This window comes from Aureobasidium subglaciale, assembly GCF_000721755.1.
Source record: "Aureobasidium subglaciale EXF-2481 unplaced genomic scaffold scaffold_30, whole genome shotgun sequence".
NCBI classification, from domain to species: domain Eukaryota; kingdom Fungi; phylum Ascomycota; class Dothideomycetes; order Dothideales; family Saccotheciaceae; genus Aureobasidium; species Aureobasidium subglaciale.
Genome location: NW_013566965.1, coordinates 121,575 through 146,667, shown reverse-complemented (window position 1 = coordinate 146,667; position 25,093 = coordinate 121,575). Strand labels below are relative to the sequence as shown.

The 25,093-nt window shown below is 51.8% G+C and overlaps 8 protein-coding genes across 8 annotated transcripts; 6 read left to right on the top strand and 2 right to left on the bottom strand.

Annotated features, from left to right (window-relative positions):
* Positions 1 to 401: 401 nt before the first annotated feature.
* Positions 402 to 5,393, top strand: AUEXF2481DRAFT_92203 (glycosyltransferase family 24 protein). The gene is made up of 5 exons (XM_013484424.1): positions 402 to 718; positions 766 to 1,119; positions 1,172 to 2,003; positions 2,051 to 2,311; positions 2,360 to 5,393. The coding sequence occupies exons 1-5, from the start codon at positions 582 to 584 to the stop codon at positions 5,345 to 5,347; spliced, it is 4,572 nt and encodes a 1,523-aa protein (XP_013339878.1). The 5' UTR covers positions 402 to 581; the 3' UTR covers positions 5,348 to 5,393.
* A 439-nt stretch (positions 5,394 to 5,832) lies between these two features.
* On the top strand, positions 5,833 to 6,981 carry AUEXF2481DRAFT_33137 (uncharacterized protein; the record flags this gene model as incomplete). The annotated part of the gene is made up of 3 exons (XM_013484378.1): positions 5,833 to 5,875; positions 5,907 to 6,271; positions 6,301 to 6,981. The coding sequence occupies 3 exons, from the start codon at positions 5,833 to 5,835 to the stop codon at positions 6,979 to 6,981; spliced, it is 1,089 nt and encodes a 362-aa protein (XP_013339832.1).
* Positions 6,982 to 7,030: 49 nt separating this feature from the next.
* AUEXF2481DRAFT_500521 (uncharacterized protein) lies at positions 7,031 to 7,955 on the top strand. Its single transcript, XM_013484423.1, has one exon. The coding sequence runs from the start codon at positions 7,438 to 7,440 to the stop codon at positions 7,774 to 7,776; it is 339 nt and encodes a 112-aa protein (XP_013339877.1). The 5' UTR covers positions 7,031 to 7,437; the 3' UTR covers positions 7,777 to 7,955.
* A 502-nt stretch (positions 7,956 to 8,457) lies between these two features.
* On the bottom strand, positions 8,458 to 9,296 carry AUEXF2481DRAFT_8612 (uncharacterized protein; the record flags this gene model as incomplete). The annotated part of the gene is made up of 4 exons (XM_013484357.1): positions 8,458 to 8,518; positions 8,570 to 8,612; positions 8,665 to 8,957; positions 9,013 to 9,296. 4 exons carry the CDS (start codon positions 9,294 to 9,296, stop codon positions 8,458 to 8,460), a joined length of 681 nt encoding a protein of 226 aa, XP_013339811.1.
* Positions 9,297 to 9,539: 243 nt separating this feature from the next.
* AUEXF2481DRAFT_101852 (uncharacterized protein) lies at positions 9,540 to 10,319 on the top strand. The gene is made up of 6 exons (XM_013484422.1): positions 9,540 to 9,800; positions 9,860 to 9,877; positions 9,934 to 10,014; positions 10,070 to 10,118; positions 10,175 to 10,213; positions 10,266 to 10,319. The coding sequence occupies exons 1-6, from the start codon at positions 9,579 to 9,581 to the stop codon at positions 10,271 to 10,273; spliced, it is 417 nt and encodes a 138-aa protein (XP_013339876.1). The 5' UTR covers positions 9,540 to 9,578; the 3' UTR covers positions 10,274 to 10,319.
* Positions 10,320 to 10,769: 450 nt separating this feature from the next.
* On the top strand, positions 10,770 to 12,049 carry AUEXF2481DRAFT_702612 (uncharacterized protein; the record flags this gene model as incomplete). The annotated part of the gene is made up of 4 exons (XM_013484421.1): positions 10,770 to 11,078; positions 11,139 to 11,385; positions 11,447 to 11,940; positions 11,999 to 12,049. The coding sequence occupies exons 1-4, from the start codon at positions 10,800 to 10,802 to the stop codon at positions 12,047 to 12,049; spliced, it is 1,071 nt and encodes a 356-aa protein (XP_013339875.1). The 5' UTR covers positions 10,770 to 10,799.
* Positions 12,050 to 12,747: 698 nt separating this feature from the next.
* AUEXF2481DRAFT_8609 (uncharacterized protein) lies at positions 12,748 to 15,288 on the top strand (the record flags this gene model as incomplete). Its single annotated transcript, XM_013484356.1, has 2 exons — positions 12,748 to 14,853; positions 14,926 to 15,288. 2 exons carry the CDS (start codon positions 12,748 to 12,750, stop codon positions 15,286 to 15,288), a joined length of 2,469 nt encoding a protein of 822 aa, XP_013339810.1.
* Positions 15,289 to 16,108: 820 nt separating this feature from the next.
* Positions 16,109 to 24,197, bottom strand: AUEXF2481DRAFT_8608 (uncharacterized protein; the record flags this gene model as incomplete). The annotated part of the gene is made up of 2 exons (XM_013484355.1): positions 16,109 to 24,009; positions 24,068 to 24,197. 2 exons carry the CDS (start codon positions 24,195 to 24,197, stop codon positions 16,109 to 16,111), a joined length of 8,031 nt encoding a protein of 2,676 aa, XP_013339809.1.
* Between the last annotated feature and the right edge of the window lie 896 nt (positions 24,198 to 25,093).

Sequence of the window (25,093 nt, the reverse complement as noted above, 5' to 3'; positions counted from 1 at the left end):
TGTCAAAAGAATGAGCATCGAGGTGCCTGGAGTGGGACGTGTTCTAGGTGGCGGCTTGACGCGCGAACCCATGTGACTTGGTCTTCTCTCGCAAATTGAGAAGTCGCGATCACATCCGTCAATTAACACTCTCTGTCACTGATTTACTTGTCGTACAGGGAGCATCGAGTATTCGTGTTTCACAAAGATAGCTCGCACATATGCCGATCCACCTTGAGCTTCAACATGTAGTTCTTTCACGACTCCAAGAATATTTGTACCGTGATGGCCGGTCCCCGAAGGACGATGAAGGCGGAAGCAATTCTAACCGGCGGCTTCCCCAGATGCAAACAGTGCAAACAACCATACTAGAATGACATGTGGCTAGACTCCAAACGATCCTTGAAGGGAAATTGTAGTCCAGAGGAGTTGCCTTTGTTCTCATAGAAGACGCATCGATCACTCGCAGCTGGACCGTGACAATAATCGAGCGAGGTGTTCGGTCAGACACCCTGATATACCCCTCAGCTCATGAACGTCTTCGACACTAAGCTTTCTAGCTAAACGGCCAGTCATCATCTATTGCTTTGCAAACAGTGAGGATGGTGCCATATCAGTACCTGGCAGCCAACACTGCCTTCCTCCTTGGACTCCAAGCGATATGTACCAGTGCCGCCCCTTCGGTGAATGTAGCGCTCAAGACTTCTTTCAATTCAGCTCCCTACCTAGTAGAACTATTGTAAGGCACATCTACACGCGAGCTAGATCAAGACTAACGAGAGACAGAGAAACAGCTGCTGATGAAAACTCGACCGCCTATTACCCACTACTCGACCGCATTGCGGAAGGCCACTTCGATCAAGCCTCGACGGATCGAGATCTGTATGAACTATTCAAAAAGACACTACAAGATGAGGGACATCTTGCCAAAGCAGAAGACATCTCTTCTTTCGAGTATGCATTGTCGATACATGCCGCTGCCCCTAGAATAGAGGCACACTATCAATTCTACAACACTACCGTGGAGCCTACGTTGAAGAGACGGACGGATAAGAGCTGTCAAACTTGGTTACACTTCAATGGCCAACAATACTGTGACTCCGACCTGGCAAGCTCATCAGGAGAATTATTGGATCAGGAGTATGTCTAGACGTCTGGCTTGCTATCTCACAAACTTGCTAACATCTGACAGGCGTGTGCTAGATCTCCCGTTCGATCGCATCGCGGGTAACAAGCAGAGCAAGACACCCGCCATCCTCTACGCAGATATCATGTCTCCAACCTTTCGTGAATTCCATAAGACCGTTAGCGCAACCGCAAAATCGGGAAAGACATCATACAGAGTCCGATACAGGCCTTCTATAGACATTGCGGGATCTCCACTTGCTGTCAGTGGGTATGGTATAGAGCTGGCCCTCAAGAGGACCGACTACATCGTCATTGATGATCGTCAGGCTGAAGACTCGGATTCTGTGAGCAGTGATGGCTCTAGCGCAAAGTTGACGGACGAAGATGTGGCAGACCTCAAGCCGCTGTCCTCGAAGGAGCTGTTGAGATTGGACATGAGGGCGTCAAGCTTTGTAATGAGCAGTGCTGATCCATTCGACACTTTGTTGAAGCTTACACAAGACTTCCCGAAGCACTCAGCAGCCATGTCTACACAGGAGATTTCCGAGGATTTCAGGAAGGAACACTTGGTGAACCGCGAAGTCTTCCTACCATCAGGTTATAACGTCATCTGGGTGAATGGTCTCCAAGTTCTGGCTCGTGACTTCGATGCTTACGCTATGCTTGAGCATTTGCGACGTGAGCGTAAGTTGATCGACAGTGCGAGCGAGCTCGGTTTGAGCGGAAAGGAGGCCGTGCAGCTTCTATCACATTCATCAATCTCGGAAGCATCCTCAAGTCAAGAACCTCAGCGTTACGATTGGAGAGACGAGCTTGAAGATGGCAAAGTCATTATCTGGATGAATGACATTGAGCACGACAAACGTTATGCCGAATGGCCATCTCAAGTCAGAGCGGTAAGTATCTTCCTCATCCACCGTACGCACATGACTAACGGCAAAAGCTATTGCAACGAACGTACCCAGGACAACTGCCCCCTGTTCGTAAGGAAATTCATAACCTTATACTTCCAATTGATTTTGCCAACTACAAGGATGTCGAGATGGTCGTTGAGAGTCTACAAAGCTTTGTGAAGAGGAAAGTACCGATTCGATTTGGTCTTGTACCCAAAACCACTTCTGCCGCGTCGTCTGAGCAGGCCAAGACCGTATACTACTTGCTCGACACTTATGGTCTTGGTGTTGCTCTGGAATATCTACAGAAGGTTTGTCCCGCTATGAGAATCACCAATGAGCCCTACTAACATATTCAGCTTTCTTCTAGTCAAGGACGAAAGCTTGCAGGTCCGGTCCAGTCCGTATTTGATGGTGCCGCCAAAGGTCGCAAGCTTCGTAAAGACCGCACTTCAGCGCCACTGCAGGAGGTATTGCAGAATGATGACTTCAATGCACGTGTCGCGTCCGCAAGAAAGTACCTGGGCCGTTTAGGCGCATCCGGCAATACTCCACCTTTCTTTGTCAATGGCATTCCTCTACCGATGTCCGACGAATGGCTCCAGGAGATGAGTCAGCGCGTCAGCACTGATTTACGTACTGTGCAGAAGGCAATCTTCGAAGATGAGCTTGACGATGATAGCTACATTCCCGAAGTGTTCTTGGCTCGCGCCTCAGCTCGTCGCAACCCATGGGTCATCCCCGAAGACGAGAACAGTATCAGACAAGTTAACCTGGCATCTCTATCTGATCTCACCGAAGGAGCCATAGGATCGGTACCTAGCTTACCAGCTAGCAAGGATACCGTGTCAAGCGACCTTGTTCACCTTGTCATAGTTGCAGACTTTGATTCAGAAGCCAGCCAACGTATGCTGTCTGCACTTCTTACTCTCCGCAAGGACGAGTATGATCAGGTAGAGATCTTGCTCGTTCATAGTTCCACTACGCCGCTGTCGACCTCGAGCTTTGCCGTTGAGTTGTTCAAGACTATGATCCTAGGCCCCACAGTCTCCTTGGATGCCCTGCAAGCACTGCTGTCGAAGGGCAAGGTCACCGTCTCTGAAGAAGACGTTGTTGCCGCCAATGCCTTCTGGTCGTCAGCTGACAGATTCCTTGAGGAGATCGGATTCAGCAGTGGTGATCAAGGCATCTTGTTAGCTGGCCGAGTTGTCGGACCTTTGCCATCATTCGAGGACTTTGATGGTGACGACTTCGAGACGCTTCTGTCATACGAGCGTATGAAGCGTTTGATGCCGGCAGCTGCGGCTATCAAGGGCGTCAACATCGCTGATAAGGCTAACACTGCCTTGTCGTTCTCCAAATTATCTAACCTCATTGCCCTGTCATCCAAGTCAGACGTCCCTGAGGGCATGTTCGACTCATCACCACCAGCTCGCTCAGATGTCTTCAGCGGGTGGACCGGATCACATACTCTCATCGAGCGTGGAGATGCCGAGTCTGCAACGATTCAGATCGTCGCATCAATCGACCCAGCATCTGAAACAGCTCAACGCTGGGTACCCATCCTCAAGGTCCTGTCTGAGCTCTCTGGAGTCCACCTACGCCTATATTTGAATCCAAAAGAGCGACTGGACGAACTGCCTGTCAAGCGTTTCTACCGGCACGTGCTGGAATCGAAGCCAAGATTTGACAAGGCAGGTTCTCTGCAGGGCACACTGGCACACTTTGGAGGCCTGCCGGCAGATGCGCTTCTCACAATGGCTATGGATATGCCGCCTGCGTGGCTTGTCGCCCCTAAGGACAGCGTCCACGATCTTGACAACATCAAGTTGAGCTCGACACAAGGTAGAGACATTGAGGCAACATATGAGCTCGAAAGCATCCTTATTGAAGGTCACTCTCGTGATGTAACCATTGGCACAGCGCCCAGAGGAGCGCAGCTTGTGCTGGGTACCAACAAGGATCCGCATTTTGCCGACACCATTATCATGGCGAACCTGGGATATTTCCAGTTCAAGGCGAACCCTGGCTTCTACAATCTCACTCTACAAAAGGGAAGAAGCGAGGAAATATTCAAGATCGACAGTGCTGGCACCATTGGATACAGTCCTCAAGCAGGAGATGAGATTACTGAGATAGCGCTTACCAGTTTCCGAGGTGCTACTATCTTCCCTCGTCTCTCACGAAGACCTGGCATGGAAGATGAAGATGTTCTTGAAAGTGCAAAGACAACCGCTGATCACATTGCTAACAAGGCCGATGCCATCCTTTCTAAAGTCGGTCTTGGTAGCGTAAAGTCAGGTGATGTTCTCTCAAAAGCTCAGAAATTCGGTTCTGGCCTCCTATCAAAATCAGGTGGCTCTTCTACTGATCTTGCGACTCTGCCTCATGCTGATATCAACATCTTCTCGGTCGCTTCTGGACATCTGTATGAGCGCATGCTCAACATCATGATGCTATCGGTTACAAAGCACACCTCACACACAGTCAAGTTCTGGTTCATCGAGCAGTTTCTGTCTCCTTCCTTCAAGGCCTTCCTGCCAATCATGGCCGAGGAGTATGGCTTTAGATATGAGATGGTCACCTACAAGTGGCCTCATTGGCTCCGTGGCCAAAAGGAAAAGCAACGTGAGATCTGGGGTTACAAGATCTTGTTCCTGGATGTCCTCTTCCCGCTTGACTTGGACAAGGTCATTTTCGTCGATGCCGATCAAATCGTACGCACTGACATGTACGATCTTGTAAAGTACGACCTCCAAGGTGCACCATACGGTTTCACCCCAATGTGCGACTCTAGAACAGAGATGGAAGGATTCCGCTTCTGGAAGCAGGGTTACTGGAAGAACTTCCTCCGGGGCTTGCCCTACCACATCTCGGCTCTCTACGTGGTCGACCTTGTACGCTTCCGTCAGATGGCCGCAGGAGATCGTCTGAGACAACAGTATCACCAGCTGTCAGCAGATCCCAATAGTCTGAGCAACTTAGACCAAGATCTTCCTAACCATATGCAGCATGTCTTGCCTATCCAAAGCTTGCCTCAGGAATGGCTCTGGTGCGAGACCTGGTGCAGCGACGAGACTCTAGGTGTTGCGCGAACCATTGATCTGTGTAACAATCCTCAGACCAAGGAGCCCAAGCTGGAGAGAGCCAGGAGACAGGTACCCGAGTGGACTATCTACGACGATGAGATTGCGGCGTTGGCTCAACGCAAGGTTGGCGAAGGCAAGAGTCCTATCGCTGGTCACGCGGGCGGTGCTGGTATCCAGGCAGAGATGCAGGAAGCGGATGCAAGAGCTCAAAGAGAGGAGAACGAAATGAAGAAGCAAAAGAGTCATGATGAGTTGTAGAGTTAGATGAGTATAGAATCAATAACAGCGACCTTTTCCCCATACTACTGACCCGAATCTGCTGCCAGTAGATATTGTTCAAACATTGGTAGGTGCGTGGCCTTGCCAGGTCCGGAAATAGGCGTCGCGTCTTTCAGCAGCTTTGATCGTGATATTGAACACAAGGCTCTAGGAACCGTTGAGGCTTCCACTGTTCTTTCAGACGAGGTGCGATGACTACGTGCGCAAGGGAAAGTCATTGATAGCCAGCAAACGAGCGAGACAGCGCATCCTGCAAGCCACATCATCGTTAGGCAGCAGAATAGACGAATGAAGGATCTCGACCAGTCACATGCCTTGTTTTCCAAAGGATGACTGCAGCACAAGGCAATGACTTTGCTACCTGAACGATTCAAGCTTGTGCTTCTCACATGAAACAGCCTTTTTGACCGAAAGACGTACTCTCAGCACCATCTTGTATATAGATTACTCGTCACCTTCGAACCATGGCTGAGAACGCATCCAACTCTCCACAGCGTCAAATGCGAAGTCAAGACATGGCATCTATCCCAAAAGGAAGATGGCACACCCGAAAAGACCTCTTTCGAAGGCTTCGGACATGTCGAGGCTTCCACAGACGACTACGCTCTAGTAGTAACTCGAAAACTGGACAAGAACCACAATCTCGAATCCACCACTCTTGACGTCGATTCTCCTCATATTCTGCAGGCTTTTAGAGATGTTGTAAAAGTCGCACCCGACTATTCCTTCGGATTTCACTTCGGCGGTTTCGACTCCTGTTCCTTCGGAGATGTTGTTTCATCATTGGGTTTGCAGAGGTATGCTGGAGAGCTGGATGAGCAAGGTGTGGAGAGGAAGCATGTGGAGTTGTTGAAGTTTATGGAGTTTGATATGGGTGCTGCGAGGAAGAGTTATACGACACAAGTACGCAGTGGACTTGTCGAGTTTGCTAGACTGGGTGCTTTGTTTCGACCGGGCGATACAGTGGTACTTATGTCAAGTCTCACCCTTGGTTGCTCAAGGTGGAGAAGACGGCTTATGAGCGATATGATAAGAGTGGCAAGTACTGCGAGATTCAGTGCTCGTACTCTGACTATGATGGCGAGAAGTATGGTGTTTCAAAGTACGTGTTTCGTATCTATCAGAAAGAGGATTTCGGCTCTGATCATCCTTCAAAGATTCTGGATCTCAAGGTCTATCCCAGAGCTTACGCACCAGATGACGAGGACCTTGAAAACCGTCTTCGTAAGAGGGGAGAACTGTTCTCGTCGATAACGGGTATGTTGGCACGTCAATACGACGGACCGGCCGAATACCTCAAACTCCCACCTCACGCCTTCTATCATCCAGATGAGAACCAATGGCCACAACTCTGGATGCCATTCATAGAGACCGGTCGCGTCATCATCGACCGCAGGACCTTCGAGCAAGATCACCCCAGCGGCATCATCAGCAGAAGACCCTTATCATCCTTAAACACCTTCCTCTGTCCCCCTTACGTCCTCGGATACTCCAGCAGCAGAAAAGACTGGTGTCGCTTCTACGTCACAAACCTACACAAAGTAACCTGGAAGGCCAACGCCTTTTCAACCTCATCCTCCCATCTAGCCAACTCAACCTCGTCTGCGCACTAATAACCTCCCACAACTTCCCCACCGATGCCAGGGACGAAGAACAGCAAAAAAGGTAAAGGCCTCGTCTGTCTCCTCCACGGACCCCCCCGGCTCAGGAACAACATTCACCGCAGAACGTGCAGCCGAAATCACCCAAAAAGCACTCATCCGCGCTTCAATCTCTGATTTAAACAAACACGACAGCCCATGGTTTTCTGAAATGGAACTTGCAAAAGTGTTACGCTTCGCGACGATGTGGAAGGCTATCGTGCTCTTGGATGAAGCAGATGTGTTTTTTGGAAGCCAGACGTGATGATAGCTCCAACGCTACGAACAGAAATGCTCTGGTTGCGGTGTTTCTGAGGCATTTGGAATATTCTTTTCGGGGATTGTGTTTTTGACGACGAATCGTATTCATGTGTTTGATGCTGCTATGAAGTCGAGGGTGCATCTTGCTCTTGGGTATGGAGAGCCTGGATGAACAAGCTAGGAGGAAGATTTGGAAGCAAGCAGAGTCTTGAGAAGACTGGTACTGATTGTTCTGGTCTTGATGTTGACGAGGTATCTGAATTGTTGTCTGAAGAAAGGTTGAACGGGCGTGAGATATCGAATGCCATTCATACGGCTGGCACATTGGCTAGATATGGAGATGAAAAGCTTCAGCTGAGTCACATCCAAGAGGTGCTTGGTGTGAGGAGAGACTTCGAGACGGCGCTGGAAAAGATGGAAGCTTCGACTCTTGGACTTGCACCCGGAGTTGGTCTAACAGCTAGACAAAACACCATCTTGACTGAAGAGCACAATGTACAAAGATAGGAGAACGAGTAGAAGAAGCAGAAGAAGACTTACGATGAGTTGCAGAGATAGATGAGCATGCAACAACTACCGGTCCACGATTTATTAATTCTTGCCTCTCGCCTACGGGAAATCATCGCCAAATGACTGTCTGCACTGTGTCAAGAATGTTCTACTGGCTTCATTTGAAGAGGGAGAAGCGCAGCATGGAATGTAATTGCATGACCCGTCCATTCCTCTTCTTCGTACCTGTGTTTCTCCTTTCCTTGCGCACGACCACTGCCCTTCTCTCATCCCGGTGTCTATTTTTCGTGCCTGTGAAAAGGCAGTATCGCACCCGTGAAATATAGGGGTCACCATGGAGAGGCAGTACATCAGCCTACTTCCAGGCTTCACTCCTTCGCTCCATCTCAGTGGAAAAAAAGTCTTGACACATGGAGATTGAGGATGTATGGACAAAAGAAAAATAATGCTCCAATTTTGAATGCTCGAAAAAAAAAAAGGCGAAATGTAAAAAGCGTAAAGTGTACAATGCAAGCAGGTATACATTAACCTCTGTTGGGTTATAAAAGTAATCGCCAGCGACCATATCCATGGCCCCGACCCATCTCGAGTGCATGCGGCTTGGTGCCTGCTTGTCATGGCTGCAAGGACCAGCACAGGGTTGGTGTATGCGGGAGGGTATCTTCGTAAGTGAACCGTTTATCGGTAAGGGGCATCAGCTCTGGCAACGGCGGCCAATTCGGGCTCCCACTTGTCACCGCTGTTATAGTATTAGAATGTGGGCCATGTAATAACTTCGGATGGGACCTACTTCATCAAAAGCTTCTCCTTGTTGTAGAGCAGTTCCTCGCGGGCTATAACAGGGTCAGTCTGGTACTTTTGTAATTGATATTGTGAAATTCTCACTCTCTGTAGCGTATTCAGCGTTTGGTGACTCGACAATGGCGTCGACGGGGCAAGACTCCTGGCAGAAACCGCAGTAGATGCACTTTGTCATGTCGATGTCGTAGCGGGTGGTTCTTCTGCTACCGTCTTCACGTTCCTCGGCCTCAATAGTAATGGCCTGGGCGGGGCAGATGGCCTCGCACAGCTTGCAGGCAATGCATCGCTCTTCACCAGTAGGGTAACGACGGAGGGCGTGCTCGCCACGGAAACGAGGACTGATGGGACCCTTCTCGAAGGGGTAGTAGATGGTGTAACTGTTGCATGTCAACAATTGACTACATACAGTTTGCAGGTGGCGGGTCGACTCACGGAGGTCTGAAGTACTGCTCGAGCACGACATACATTCCGCGCATCATCTCGGTGAGCAGGAAGTAGTTGCCGAGCTTGTCGGCGGTGCTCTCCTTCTGTTGGTCCCATCGTGCAGGAGCGGGCATGCGGTATCCCTGGGCGGGGGCACCAGAGCCAGAGGCGAAGCGGGCGGCCGATGTCGAGAAGAGCGAGGTCGATGCGGGTGTGAAGAGACGGGGAGAGGCGACGAGAGGGCGAGCCGAGTTGCGCAGGACTGCAGCGGCCATGGTCCTTGTGTTTGCCATGATAGCGCTGTGTGAGGATTGGGCGGGGAGAGGCGGACGGGGATTAGGTGGTAGTGGCGGCAGTTGACCAAGGTGGTGATGGTTAGCAGCACATAGGTAATGCTCGGGCGTTGTTCCTTTTCTGGCCAATCAACGCGCCTGCTTATCCAGCCCGCTCTGAGTGGATCTTGGAAGCCGTCCAGTGCTTGGCGCTCTTCTTCCGCCGCAGCTTCATGACGATTTCCAACATCGCCCGGCCTAGCTCAGTCGATATCTCTCTCACAACCACCACAGCCCCTCACCATGTTCCGCCTCGCCGTCGCCAGATCTGCCAGATGCCTTGCCCAGGCCGCTCCTAGAGTCCAGGCCCCCGTCACCCGCCGCGTCGCTCCCTCATTCTTGCCTTCGACCACCGCCGCTCCCTCGACCTTTGTTTCCGCCATCAGATGCTACTCGGCACACGCCGGTCTCTCAAAAGATGAGGTCCAGGGCCGTATCCTCGACCTGTTGAAGAACTTCGACAAAGTGCGCAGCCCATTGAAGTCTCCCCGATTGTCGCATCATCAGCTAACCTACCACACCAGGTCTCGGACGCCTCCAAGGTACATCAATTCACCACCATCCTAGCCTTCGGACAAACACTTACCAATCATGACAGCTCTCTGCTCAGTCACACTTCACCAACGACCTCGGTCTCGACTCCCTGGACACCGTCGAGGTCGTCATGGCCATTGAGGAGGTTGGTCGCATGCGCCGCAATACATCACTAGCCGACATACTCACATCCATGCCAGGAATTCAGCATCGAGATCCCCGACAAGGAGGCCGACGCCATCCACAGCGGTATGCCGAGCCTAGACTTTTCATGCTGTCCAAAACGATGCTGATACACCACATAGTAAACCAAGCTGTTGAGTACATCCTTAGCCAGCCCGATGGTGAGTTCTGTTCCTCGATCGCTACACGACCCGCTTCCTAACTTATGTACAGCTCACTAGATGCGCCACAAAAAAGTGCATGGAATGGAATGTTTTTAAGAAATCCGAGCAGCTATACCTGCCACTGTAGAGGTATTTAGCCACTAGGTCCTGCGCCTTTGTACTATGAAATTTTCTTTGGTCATTACGTCTGCAAATTGAAGCCAACGTCGCGAAATGAAGTGAAATTGTCATGTCCGTGTCGCGGTGATAACAGTAAGGTGCCAAGCGGTAAGTGGCCCAGGGAGGAAAGCGCCAGGTGGGGGGAGGTTGGTCGTTGATCCTCCAAACATGCGACAACAATTGGCCTGATCCATTCTCGTCACTACACGCCGCCTGACTCGCTCTCTCGCGCTCCCTCTTCCTTTTGTAAACGACTGGCCCAGCTGCATCTCTGAATCCCAGCCTCGTTGCCATCGGCCGACTTCGCTAGTACACCGACGCCCGCCGCGTCTCCCTCCATACAGCTGCGTCTAACGGCCACGAAGCACTCCCCCCGGCCTTTTGCGATTTCTAAAACACTCGACCCAATCGCAATTCTCCAAACATGGCCTCTAGCTCGGGTCTGACAAGAAGAAGAGGAGGTGCTGGTGCCGCCGGTGGTCTCGAAAGTGAAGATGGCAGCCGTGTCAGCTCCCCCGTGCCTACCAACAAGCGCAACGACGAACACAGAGCCGGAGGTCTGGAGACATCATACGAAAGTGGAGAGAACGGTCACAAGATTGCCTTTGATCCCCGCGACATTAGCGAAAGTGCCGAAAGAAACAAGCAGCCCAAGTTGACTCTGATGGAGGAGATCTTGCTCATGGGCCTCAAGGACAAGCAGGTAGCTTTGCGCCGTCTACTCTGCCAATTCTCCGACTGCTTCTAACGCATATATCTACAGGGCTACCTCTCATTCTGGAACGACAACATCTCGTACGCTCTCCGAGGCTGCATCGTCATTGAATTGGCTTTCCGTGGACGAATCAGTATGCAGAAGGACTCCAACCGCAGACGCTTTCCCCTCTCCGATAGAGTGATCGAGGTCATAGATGACTCGCTCACAGGCGAAGTGTTGCTCGATGAGGCACTCAAGATGATGAAGAGCAGCGAGAAGATGAGCGTGAGCTCGTGGATAGACCTTATGAGCGGTAATCCTGCCCCTGGCCCGACATGAACGATAGGAAATCATATTGCTAATACGCACAAAAGGAGAGACATGGAATCTTATGAAGATCGGCTATCAACTGAAGCAAGTGCGTGAGCGTTTGGCAAAGGGTCTGGTCGACAAGGGCATTCTGCGTACCGAGAAGCGCAACTTCTTGCTTTTCGACATGGCTACTCACCCCGTGGCCGATGGCGGTGCAAAGGACGAGATTCGTCGCCGTGTCCGTAATGTTCTGACCAACCGCACCGTCGTACTGCCGCCTACGCAATACCTGCCCCAGGAAATGGAGTTCAGATACTTGCGAACCATTGCCATGGTCTGTGGAGCATACGCAGCTAATGTCTTGGAGAATGCACTGACGACACTCGGCCACGAATCACGCGAGAGGGCCTTCGCACAGGTGGACGAGCTGTTGGCCGAATACTCACAATACCCCTTCGCCAGGAGGACAGGAGGACCTGGCAACATCGGTGCCAATCTTGGTCAAGTCATTATGGATGAAGTCAACAACGCAAAGGATAAGGAGCTGCAACTCGAGGTATGTGTCATTGTCTTTCGATCTTCACAGCGTGATCGTGTACTGACCAGGAGACTAGGTGGTCGCTGCTTGTCTGAGCGTCTTTACGAGATTGGATTCACTACTTTAGAGCACTTTCTATTCAAGGCGAGTGGGAGAGGGAGCAAGGGATACCAAATGGCAGCGAATCACGTGATCGCATTCTGATGAGGCGTTTATCTTAGCAGCAGGGATTGAAGAAAATGGAAGCGACAAGCATATGTTCATGAAGTGTCTCTTGGATGGAAGCAAGTTATTTCCAGCGGGTACGTTGAACAGTAATTAGATGGTTGATGAGGTGGAGAGTCTCTCGAGATCGGGAGACGTCTGGTTGGCACAGTCCGTGCATTCTTGATGTTTAGAGACGCGCCTGGCGAGCTGTCATTGGGAATGTGCATGATTAAGAATAGCGAATTGATAATCACCAATCATCGGCGCGCAATATCCATCGACTGGCAGGAGCTGACAGGGCGTGAAACAAAGGCCTTGTACCGTGTTCTCGAGGCTAATCACCGCTTGGCTCTGACGAGGCAGTCACCGTCTCTTTCCGTTCGGCCAGACCAACTGCCCTAGAGGGGCATGTTCGACCAAGGTATGTCATCTCTGTCCATCTTGTTTTTCTCTTCCCCTCTTCTATATGCCACGCTCCTCAAGACACTGTCGAGTTTGACGCGCCTTCACCCTGCGATGGCTTCCCCATCCACCCACCACTGGCTTCACTCGGACGCGACCACCCACGCGCCTGCTAATCCCCGACCCAGTCACTTCGCCATAATCTATCATTGAACCATGCAATCGCCGTCCTCCACTTCTGTCGCATCACCTTTCCCAAATAGCGGCCCGTCCTTCAACCTCGCCCAGCCCCCGCCTGGTCGCCGAAGTGCCGCTCCCCCCACCTCTGCCTCAACGGACCCTCCCCCGAATCCACCCTCGGATGCTGGCGATGCCATTCGTGACGGAAAACAGCGCGCCAAAGACATCATGGCCGCATCAGGCATCGACATGACCTCGTCACCCTCACAATCTTCGAACGGAGTCGCTATGTCCAGGAAACGTTCGCGCTCCGGCTCGCGCATTCTCGCGCGTCCTCAGTCGCCAAACAACCCGCCTCATGACGAAGTCCTTCTCGAGCGCTATATCCAGCGCGACTCATTATATGCCGCCGCCATGAACGATCAAGCCGAGAGATCGCGCAAGCTTCTAAGGCTGAAAGAGCAGGAGAAAGAGTGGTACCTCCACGAAGGAAGACAGCAGAGGCAGCAGCATCCCGGTGCCGTCTTTGGTTACGGATATGCTGGATATGGCAATGGTCGAACCGATGATCGAACCAGATTAGAGTATCCAGCTCAGCGCCGAAGAGCCGGTAACAGGAGAACGCGCGAATTACGCGTTGCCAGAAAGGAAGCTGGACAGCAAGCTGAATATCTTGAGGAGCTCGTGCCCGTACGACTCGACCTCGAGCTGGAGAAGTTGAGACTACGCGACACCTTCACCTGGAATCTTAATGACCGCTTGGTCTCTCCACAACTTTTCGCTGAGAATCTCATCGAGGATCTAAAGATGCCCCCGGAACATAGTCAGTTGCTGGCCCGTCAAGTTCATCAGGAACTGCTTGACCAACTGAACAACTACTATCCCCACGTCTATCCTGCCGGCCAGCCTGCAGAGCCAGATGTGGCATACAGCGCGCATAAGAATGACGATATGCGTATTACTGTCAAGCTCAACATCACTATTGGACACATCACATTGGTGGATCAGTTTGAGTGGGACATCAACAACCCTCTCAACTCGCCTGAAGAGTTCGCCAGACAAATGTCTCTTGACTTGTCACTCTCCGGTGAATTCACCACAGCCATCGCCCACTCGATTCGCGAACAATGCCAGCTCTACTCCAAGAGTTTGTTTGTTACCAACTACGAGTTCGATGGACGACCGATAGAGGATCCTGACGTTCGTGAGAATATGCTTCCTTCGCCTGTGCCCAACGTTTTCAGACAGCAACAGAGTCAGAAAGACTGGACGCCTTACATGTACGAGCTCACGGAGATCGAGCTTGAGAAGACTGAGTTGTCAATGCTGCGTGAGCAAAGAGCTCAGAAGCGTCAACTCAACAGACGTGGCGGACCCGCTCTGCCAGACCTCAAGGAACGTCAGAGAACTGTTCGCTCTTTGGTCGTGTCGACCGTCATCCCCGGTGCTGCAGAAACCATGGAGGCAAGTGGTATCTTCAAGATCCGCCGTACTGCAACAGGCAGAGGACGTAGACCTGGTACTCGTATCAACGACGGAAGCGATTCCGATGACTTGGAAGAAGAGGAATCTGGAGCAGAGTCACCCGCACCAACTCAACTTCCCAGTGGCACAACGAGAACCAGAGGTATGAGAGGTGCCGCTAGTGCTGCGCAGATCGCCATGCGCCAGACCTACGGCAGATCCGCTACTCCTGATATTGCCATGCTCTCACAGCCAGAGTCCACCAGACCTTCAAGGCGCGTCCAGGAGACGACGGCCCGCGAGGACACTGCAGAACCAACGTCTATGATTGTCAAGCTCCGCATCAACCCTGACAGATTCAAGCAGTTCTTGGCCAAGAGGAAGTTTGGTCGCAGTGCCGCTCCACCTCTCTCAGGCTTCCCTACATCCTTCACCATGCCGCCTGCACGCTCAAATCCCACACCAGCCAAGCAAGCGGCTGGCCCATCGACACCTGCAATGCAGAACCGCGCGCTATCCGCAGCTTCCGTCACGCCAGCCCGCCAGCCTTTACCACAAGCGCCGACACCAACAACCAAGCTCCCAGCACCGACGCCCACGAAAATCACAAAAGACGTCGAGTATGACTCGCAAGGTCGTGTCGAAGCCGCCACCACTCCCATGCCAGATGGTGCCACGGTAAGTAGCAATACCTCTTCACTATCAACTCCCCCGAGCAACCAATAAGTCTCTGACACCTTTTCTCCACAGCCCGACATCCCCCCCTGGCTCGAAACTGCCCTCGTTGAAATGCACCGTCTATACCCAACTTCGCGCTTCTCAGGCCTCATGCGCTTCTCCGCCATCGACGCTAACACCGACAACCCCGTTCGCATCGACCACACTTCTCTCCCCGCTGGCTCACCCCCACCTGCAAACTTCACCAACCCCTCGACTGGCGAAAAGCAAATCGTCAAGTGGATGTGGCAACCCCGTATTCGCTGTGACGACTGCCCTGGTAAATTGTATACAGCAGTCAAAGAGGACACGATTGGCAAGTTTGAGATTCATCTTAAGAATCGTAAACACAAGGCGCAGGTTGATGCTAGAATTGCTAGGGAAGAAGCTTCTTAGAAGGACTTTTTCTCACCTTTTATGTGGGCAGGTTTCTGGCATAGTGGTTGTTTGGTAAAGCAAGAGCAATTTCAATTCTTTTCCTTGAAATCAATCTCTGCCCAGCTTTCCCCGTGCTGTGGTGACATCTTGTGTTGTGAGAGCTACGAATGATAGCCATGTATGTAGAAGGAGAGAGAGGGACCGTGTTACATGCTCTCCTTGAGAGGTCTCGGGTCTTTCAACAGGATCTTGCCTTTGCAAGAACCATGCAGAGTCACCGAGCACGAAGATATCATAGATCATGCCATCCCTTTTTCTTAACCCGTAGGAAGTGTTATTGAGCACTAGTCTGCACGATCATGGGCAAGAACGATAGAAGCGAGCGCTTTCAGGTCTGTGCGCGACATGTTCGGTTACTCTTGACTAGAGATTCTTCTCAATACACTTTTCAGGAGAGAATGAACGAAACAAGGAGAGCATAGCAGTGTGTGACGCTAAGCGGAAGGAGAAGATTAAAAGGAAGTTGGCTGTTTCGGTCAATGTAGGCACATGCATCATAAAGTACCTTAAATCCAGGTAGAGCGAGCCCAGGGTGTGAGCCACATACAGGCACGGTGGAGAGCAGTAAACAGGGCGTGCAATGACAACCGCCTTCGCAGCCCTCCCTTCACGGAGATGATAGCCAGAATATCCTTGACATAACGAAGAAACACATTCGACGATCAAGGAGCAAATGAGGAATCCGAAGTAACAGGAAAAAGAGAATTGTATAAGAAACCGCTTTATCTACAAGAAATCGCTAGTATGCTCTTTTGCTTGATCGAAAGACTTCACCTTTTTACTCGTCCTTGAAGGCGCCACTCTCGATGTCCACCTTTCCAACACTCCAAACCTCCTTCATGTCCTCTTGCTCATCACTAGACAATCCCAGACCTCCCTGTCCACCCTCGGCTTCTCTGCGCTCTCTAGCTTGTGCACCCAATCTAGTAGCAATACGCTTGAAGTAGTCTTGAAGACTTCTCTTGGGACCAGCTGCGAGCTCAGCACCAGGTCCAGCCATGTATTTGGCAAAGATGGCGTCTTCTTCCTCGACCACACTGAACATGGCGAGGAAGGCGGCTTCCGCGGCGAGCTTGACAGGGATGACCATGTCGCGCACGCTGCCGAAGACGGCAGGAGTGAGGAGAGCGAGGTGGGGGCGGATCAGATCGTTTTGCTCACGTGAAATAGTGCGCAACACGACTAATGCCAGACGGCGTGTGTCGACAGGCTTGCCGGGCGCAATTGCTGCGGCGAGAGCCTCCATGATCTGTTTCACTGGCTCGAACGACTTGTCAGATGTGGGTGTGAGCAAGTACTTGCCGGCTGCGAGAACGCAATTGTCTGCGATGGCAGGCTGACTGCTACCAACACCCTGACAAATGGTCGAAGGAAGGACGTCGGAGAACGATCCGGTCAGCGACTCGGGGGCCTCTGCCAAGATGGAGTTGAGGGCAAGAACTGAAGGGTAAGTGGGATTGGGAGTAAGCACACGAGCCTTGACCAGTCCGCCGCCAACCTCTTCTGGAAGGACCTTGATCAAGGCACCCAACAGACGAGCGTTGGTAATGGCAGAAGTTTCATCGGAGTCGCCAGTGTCAGAGTCGATCAGACTCAAGATGCCAGTTCGCGAAGCCTCGTTCATGCTAGAACCGCACTTGACAACAACATCGTACAACGCCTTCAACATGGCATTTCTCACACCAGTATCGGCTGTCTTTGAGCCGGTGATCAACTCAGCAATGAGAGGATCGATACGAGGAGTGAGAGTGATCAAAGTACCAAGAGCCTTTGCAGCCCTGATGCGGAGAATCTCGCTCGAGGTATCAGCAAGCGACTTTGCGAAGGTACGCTGCAATTGCGGCAAGAAGGGCTTGAGGAAAGTAGGGATCTTCTCGAGCAGGTTGTTAAGAGTGAACAAGATAGCAGCCTTTACCTCGACCGAACGCTCAGACACAACACGAATGAGAGGACCGGTGATCTGAGTGACGAAAGGCTTGAGAGAATCAGCACTGGTACGGTCGATGATATCTGAGATAGCCAATGCAGACGCGGTACGCTGTTCGGCAGATCCGTTCATCAGACCCTGCAGGAAGATAGGCAGGACGGCATTGATACCCTTGGGAAGCGAGAAACCGGGTAGACTGTGGCCTGCAACACCAACTTGATTGAGTGTTTGCCTGGTAGAGAAGACCAGGGATTCCATCTCCTCCTTGCGCAAGCGTCCAGTGAGTGCAGAAAGTGCAGACCAAGCAGCCTTGACAACCTCGACATCACTGTCGTCGAAGCTGATGAGAAGCGTGCGGATAAGGTCGGGGTAGTAGCGTGAGATGTCAAGATCAGATGTCTTGAAGAACTTGGCAAGGTGCAAGTCGGCACGTGCTCTTCTGTGGTGATCCTCGTGCTTCGTCAGTGCGAGCATGGCACTCATGGCTGTATTGAGGCCATCGAACTCATCAATCGATAGCAACACAGCATCGAAGGAGTTCTCGAGATCGGTACGGAGCTCTTCGTCTTTTGTTGCGAGAACGCTGTCCATAAGTGCATTGAGAATGTTTGGCAACCTTCTTGTCATAGCAGAGCTTGCAACCTGAGCGAGAGAGGCCAAAGCCCTTGCATTGAATGCAGTGATCGGAGGGGTAAGGAGAGTAGGGAGCAGATTGGGTAAGATGACGTTGGATCTGGTCTGCTCGGTGAGCAGAGTAAGCAGAGCAGACAACGCGTTCTCTGCGTCCTCGTCTGACCTGAGCAGGTTGAGTAGGTATGGGAGGACTTGGTCGATTGCGCGCTTGCCAAGGACTTTTTGCAGAGAGTCGAACGCCTCTGCGGCGGCTTCCCTGACCTCCTCGTCACCGTCGACCAATGCAATGCGCACAACTGAGACAAGAGTCTTCTCGTGATCCTCGAGTGCGTCGGGAGAGGCCGAAGCGATCAGCTCACGCAGAGCGATACAGATACCCTGCTTGGCATCCACATCGGTAGTCTGCAGACCCTCCTCAAGAGTAGGCAACAAGGTTGAAAGAACACCTTCTCCAGCCTTTCTGATAAGCTCGCCCAGAGCGTTGCCAGCAATCTCCTTCTGCTCCATGTTGGGACTTGCGAGACGACGAATAAGCAGCTGGGTGAGGGTGGGGATGAGCTCGCGAAGAGTACGGGGTGAGGCAACAAGTGCCTTCCAGACATTGATGGAAGCGGTTCGTACAAGACCGGAGGTATCGCAGCGACAGATGTATAATGCGGAGAGAACCTTGTTACGCTTCTCTTCTCCGAGTACCTCAAGCAAAGATTGACCTGCTTCGTTGGCACCCTCTTCAGCCTCCTCTTGCTCTGCGGTTCCACTAATACCGGAAAGGTTAAAGAGCAGATCACCGACGAGCTCAACGGAACTGAGACGAATACGGTAGCTGTCATCTGCCAGACCACGTTCAAGCTCGGGAAGTAAGAGATCGATAGCACGAGTGGCGAAGTTCTTGACCAACAATCTACCGGCACGCAGAGCAGTCTCGCGAATTGTGTCAACGTCATCGGCAAGACCAGACAAGATTGGAGGAATAATCTTGGACAAGTAGTTCGAGAAACTGTTTCCGAAACATGCAGGCAGGTAAATGAACAGCGACATGAATCCTTCGCGGACGGCGGGCTTGGAACTCGAGATGTTCTGCAGAATTGTGGGCAGAGTCTCTTCGAGACGACTGGTACCAAGACCAGCAAGGACTTCACTGAGAGCCTGAGCAGAACCAAGTCTGTCACCAGCACCGGTATCTGACTTGAGGGTTGCCATAAGGCTAGGAATGAGGTCGGGCATAGCATCCTCACCAAGTTTCTCGATAGTCGAACCAAGGGCCTTGGAAGCTGTTGCACGAGTGGTAGGAACAGGATCGACGATAGCGACTCTGAGACCAGCAACCAGGATGGGCAGATGGGTGATGAGGTCCTTACGCTCGGTAAGATGGGCCAAACTACCAATGATCTGGGAGGCCTTCTTCTTTGTTTGAGAACGATCTCCCAGACCACGCTCAAGAACGCGGACAACAAGTGCCAACGATGGGGCATCGAGGTAATGGATAAAGTTGACCTTGATCAAAGCATCCAGAGCATCGTCGGTGTATTTGGTAGGATCACTCAAAGCCTTCAGAATGATGTCGACCTGACTCTTGATCTCAGGGTTGCTGATGACATCACCGAAGCGCTGCAGACTGCGGTTGGCAGATGCTCTGACTTCTTTGTGACTGTCGTTCAGAACCTCAGTCAATGGCGGAATGATTTCGGGCAAGCTGACTGCCAATTGCTCGGGGTCCAGATATGCCATGGCACCGAGGGAATCACAGGCACCCTTCTTACTTCTCCATTGCTGTTCATCAAGACCCTCAAGCAGAGTAGGAAGAACTTGCTTGACACCATAAGAGCTCAAACTGGCGAAACATGTCTTGGCAGCATCGAGACATGCCTCACGAACGTCGGAAATGGCATCACCAAAGCCGGACAAGAGTTGTGGCACAACTTGAATGACATAGGGCTCGAAGACACGGCCCAAGATGAGGGACAAGAGCTCATAGGCAAGGAACGCACCTTGGCGCTTGTAGGGATCCTTCTTGTCTTCAGTAGCACTGACCAAGTTCGACATGATGCGGAACTCGCGGAGAGCAGACACACCTCTGCCCTTGACGATACCAGCCAGACCATACGCTGCACCTCTCTTGGCGGCATATTTCTTGGATGTGAGCGTGGTATCCATCATCTGCTGGACATATTGCCCAGCTTCCTTGCTGGAGGCTTGAACGAGGGGAGGTAAACATTGAGCGACAGCGTATTGGACGGACTCGGAAGGTGTATTGAGCGTTGTCAAGAGACGCTGTACAACCTTGGGTACTCTGCTGTCACCAGACTTCAAATGACGAGCAAGAGCACCGTAGAGAATAACGACAGCCTCGTTCACTGCATCTTGAGTCGAAGAGAGAGAGCCTCCTTCAAGAGTAGTCTCGAACAGCTTCATCAAGGTTTCGACTTGCAGGTTGCCCTTGGCAGCGATTATGGCAGTAGAAGCATCAAGCATAGAATCGCGGACCGTCACACTCTTGTCTCCCAAAGGACCATCTGCGACCATGAATTGCATGAGCGGTACAAGCTGTTCACTGTTGTATGTTGGTGTAAGCTGGTTGAATGCAAGAGCAATACCCTGTCTGGATTGCCAGGGGTCGGAGAGATCCATCTTAATGGGCATGCCGTACTTGTCGCGCTGAGGCGCTCTTGGCTTTGCGTCTTCCCTGTATGTGTCTTGAAGACGGGAGATGACAGTGTCCAGAATATCTGAGTGCTCCTTGACGAGTGCGGCTAATGATCGTGCAGCAGCACGGCGAAGCTGAATATCATGAGAAGCCAGATATTTAACGATGGAGTCGGCTGATTCTGGTGCTGTCTTGAGTTCGTTCTCAACCCAGATCTCATGTGCCAACTCGACGTTCTCCTCGACATCATCGTGAGTGGCGAGGAAGATCTCGTCGTAGAATTCTTTACCTGACAGTTCGAACTCAGCACTGATGGCTTGTAGAGCTACTTCGCGAACAGAGGATTCAGGCACAATGGTAGCCTTGACCACCACGTCGGTCTCAGCTTCGGTAGCGTTGGGCGCAACGCTTCTGCAGACATCGGAGAAACAGTCCTTGAAAAGACGGAAATGCTGTTGGTAAGCCTGCAGGGAAGAAACCAGAACCGAAAGAACCTCCTTGCGAGCCAAACGAGGCTCGCTACAAGTGTCGGCATGGAAGCTAAGGAATTCAGCAGCGAGAATGATCTGTTCTTGCGCTTCCTCCTCCTCAGCCTTGCCAACACCACCCTGTTCTAGAATCAAGAAGGAGAGGGGAAGACAATAGCTTAGAGTGACTGCGTCAAGGGGTCTTTGTTCGCCGAGGAAGCGTAGGCGGTAGAGTACACGAGTCACCAAATCACCAAGAGGTTCTTCCTGCATGGCTTCGGGAAGAGTGGTCAGACCGGCAGCCCTCAAAGCTGCAACACCTACAAATGAGCGCATGGGACCCAAGCGAGAAGAAGTCTTCTGAGCACACTCGAGATAGGCGAGGATAGCAGCATCGCCAAGGACGAGACCCGCTCCAGCGTTGATGACCTCAAACAAGCGAGCTGTCGTGACAGTGAACCAGTTGGCAGTCTCGGTTGGGGGGCCGGTGACGAGACCCGTTACCATGCCAATACCTCTCCTCAGTTTGGCTACGACTGTTGTCACGTTGCCACGAATTTCGGCTTCCTTCGTAAGTTGAGCATTCACCTTCGCTTGTTCTTCAGCAGTGAGCTTTTTCGTGGTACCCTTCTTCTGAGCCAGCTGATCCCTCAGCTCCTGCTCCCACTTGTATGTATCATAGTCTTTGCTGTTCTTGCTTGGAGCTTGCGCTTGAGTTTGCTTCGCAAGGACATCAATGAAAGCAGTACCTTCCGGTGTACGGAAGATCGCAGCTTCAGTTGGACCAATGTCCTGGAGTAATCCGGGGTCCAGATCGCTGCAGATCTGTTCTAGGACAATGGATGTCAGCTCTTCTGGGGCCACAAATGCTAAATCCGCAGTCGCCTGGAAGGCAGCGAGTTGGAAAGCAGGGATGGTAGAGAGCGTTTTGTCTTCGGTCACACGAATGATCTGGTTCATACACTCTGACTTGCTCCGCTTGACGAGCTCACCAGGGTCAGTGCCTGTCCTGAGACAAGTCTCGATCCAGGAAGATCTAGGCATGAGCTCAGGTCGACACAATACGAGCAGGTTGAGCAACTGGTGATCTACAACATCCTGTGCAATTGTGGCCTGGCCTGCGGCGACTTCTTCCTTTGTATGGCAGATGCAACGCACAACCTTGTGAAGCTCTTGTCGGCCAGTCTTAGCAAGTAGAGCTGCGCTCTCCTTTGTCTCGAGCTCAACGTCTGCGGACCAGTGAGACAAAGCTACGGTGACAGTCTTTCCAACTGCCTCAGGCTGGGCTAGATAAGCTGTGCGCAGCTGAGACATGGCCTCAGAGCGAGCGGTGGCCGGCAAGCCAGATGCAACGATAAGGTAGATAAATGCTTGAGCCCAAGCATCTTGAATTGCCGGGCTAGAGGAAGCAATACCGGAGGTGGTCGCAGCGAGTGCTCTTACCAGCCATACCAGATCCTCCTGCGAAGTCAGCTTCGTGTAAACACGAGTGTTGAGGAGGAAAGAGGGCTTGGGCTCTAGTGCAACGGCACGATCCAGAATTGAAGCAGTCTTCAGGATCGATGCATTCTTCAACTCCACGAGCTGAGGTGCTTTTGCTAATGAAAGGGCAGTAACGGCACAAGCAAGGGTGACTTGTCCATTTTGTGTGGCAGCGACGGGATTTGCGACTACTTCGTTGAACGAATCGATCATTTTGCCGATTACTGCGTCTACGAGGGCTGCAACTCCGGGCTGCTTTAGGACTTCTCCCTCGAGCGACCAGACGATATCTGTAATGCTCAAGGTCCACAACTTTCGGAAAGGAAGACGTTTCTCAGCGACACCTTTAGCGTAAGCATCAGTGGTAGCAGCATTAACAGCGACACCGTTCTCGAGGCCGAACTTCAAGTGCTTAGAAAGCGCAGCAATTTCCGCGCTTGCAGCAGCTTCATTTGGCTCTTTTGCGGCGACTGGTGCAAGGCCCTGTGGAATCGATGCAGCTAAAGCTTCGGAACTGTTCAAGGCGCCGAGCATCTGTGCAAAGATGATCTTTTGGTCGGCCGATGGTACCTTACCGGTCTTCAAAGGAGTCAAAATCTCGCCAAGTACTTTTTCAAGGAGCTTATCGTCTTGCGAACGACGCGCGGTTGCAGCAAAGGTTCTCAAAGCACCTGCACGGATAGTGGTGTTGCTGGACTTCGCGCTCGAAACAAGAGGCTTCAAGAGGTTGTTGGCCAGGATGTCGGACAAGTCCAGATCCTTAGGCAAGGCTTCAATCATGGGAGTGACAAGATCGTTCAAGACAATCTCAGGGGCTCTCAGGAGCGCCTTCTCGATAGCAGGAATGATCTCCTTTTTAAGGTCCTCCAGGCTGACGAACGAGTTGAAGTAGTCAATCAAAGCGGTTGCAACGAACTGAGGAAGGACAACTCGCGATCCAATGAACTCGCGGAGGTAAAAGGCATTGTAATCAGGCTTCCTGGTCTCAAAGGTGGCGCTGCGCTTCGACAAGCGAGCACTGACTCCAGCTATTATTCCGAGCACCAGAGCATTTTGAGGAGTAGGAGTAGCAGCCTTTGTGGTAAGAGCAGTAATCGATTGGTTCAAGGCGTCGTCTCCGAAGTCAGATGCAAAGAGTTTTCTAAAGCCGCGGCGAGTGACACGAAGGACGGTCTGATGTGTGCTGTGGCGAGGATTCGCACTCTCGAAGGTGTTCGTAACACGAACCAGGGCTTGAATGATTTTAATGCCCCACTCATCCCAGAGAGACTTCTGCAAAGCGAATTGCTGGAGGAATAGAGTGCACCAGCGGATCAAGACGAAGGCATTGGCTGGAGCAAGACTGGTCTTCTTAGTTTCGGTTTCGACAGCGGCGATGAAGCTAGACACATATGATTCGGTATCAGGTGTAGAGAATATGGCGACGAGGCACAGCTCGACGGCCTGTCGTGATTGTGTGTCGACGTAAAGAGGATATGTGTCGAAGAGGACATTGAGAGCATTGGGTATTTGCTCAAGAGGGTATTCTACATGGAACAGTCAGAGAAGTGATCCGAGAGAGGAAACAGCACTTGGGCAGCACACCTTTGCTGACGATCTTGTCGTGCAGCGAGAGCAGCTCAGTAGAGCGCCTCTTGGTGGAGCTGGAGAGGGCAACTTGGCGCAGACGACCTGCGCTCAGCGGTTGCTCTCCATTGACTTCGGCTTCTGCCATGGTATGCGATGCGCTATCAAAAACGCCGCAAACTCATATGCGGAAAGTCCAGATTACTGAAAGTACAGGTGACTTAGCAGTTGCGATTGACGGTGGACAGTTTTTCGTAACTTCCAACACCGCAACCCGCACTTCGACGCCGAAAGAGCGCGTCTTGGCCATCGTCACATGCAAGTGGGCATCATTGCTGTCACGGATTTATCCATCGCTCCTTCCAAATTCTCTCGACAATCTCACATCCACCCCACTCTCTTTTCCGACTCGCAAATATGGTGGCCAAGAAGGGCAAGAAGAAGCCATCCAACCCAGCACGCGGTTTCGCCACTACATCCATCGCCAGTAAACCGAAACCTGAGAGGAAGGACGTCGACACGAGCAATGAACCTTCCGAGAAACAGTCCAGCGTGTCTACGCCTGCCGCCGCTGAAAGATCGCCGCAGCCCGGTCAACTGACACAGGGTCAAGAGGAGCAGGTGTCACACAACAAGAACAACAAAACTCCAGCAGACAAGGAACTACATGAGCTGAGCCCGGAAGAGCTCGAAGCTCGACTAGAGTTGTCGGAATTACAATCCTTTATCGAGCTGCAAGGGCCAAAGGTGCGCAAGGAATCGGCACGGCAGGTTCTTCGTCTAAAGACGGATCGACGTCTTTTGCGTGGTCAGGCCGACCTGCTGAGCATACGCGAATGGTTGCCAGAGGAATTAATGCAACAGATCATTGATCTCGCTTTAGATGAGACTTTGTCCACGTCTGCGCCCCCAGCTACTCCTGCAAACAAGCGTCTTACTCAAGATGAATTGCTTCCCAGAGTGTGGCAACTTAGCATTGCCCTCACTGATCTAGACATCGACGAGCATCAAGTGCGTAAAGTACTTGAGTACATTCTGCTCAAT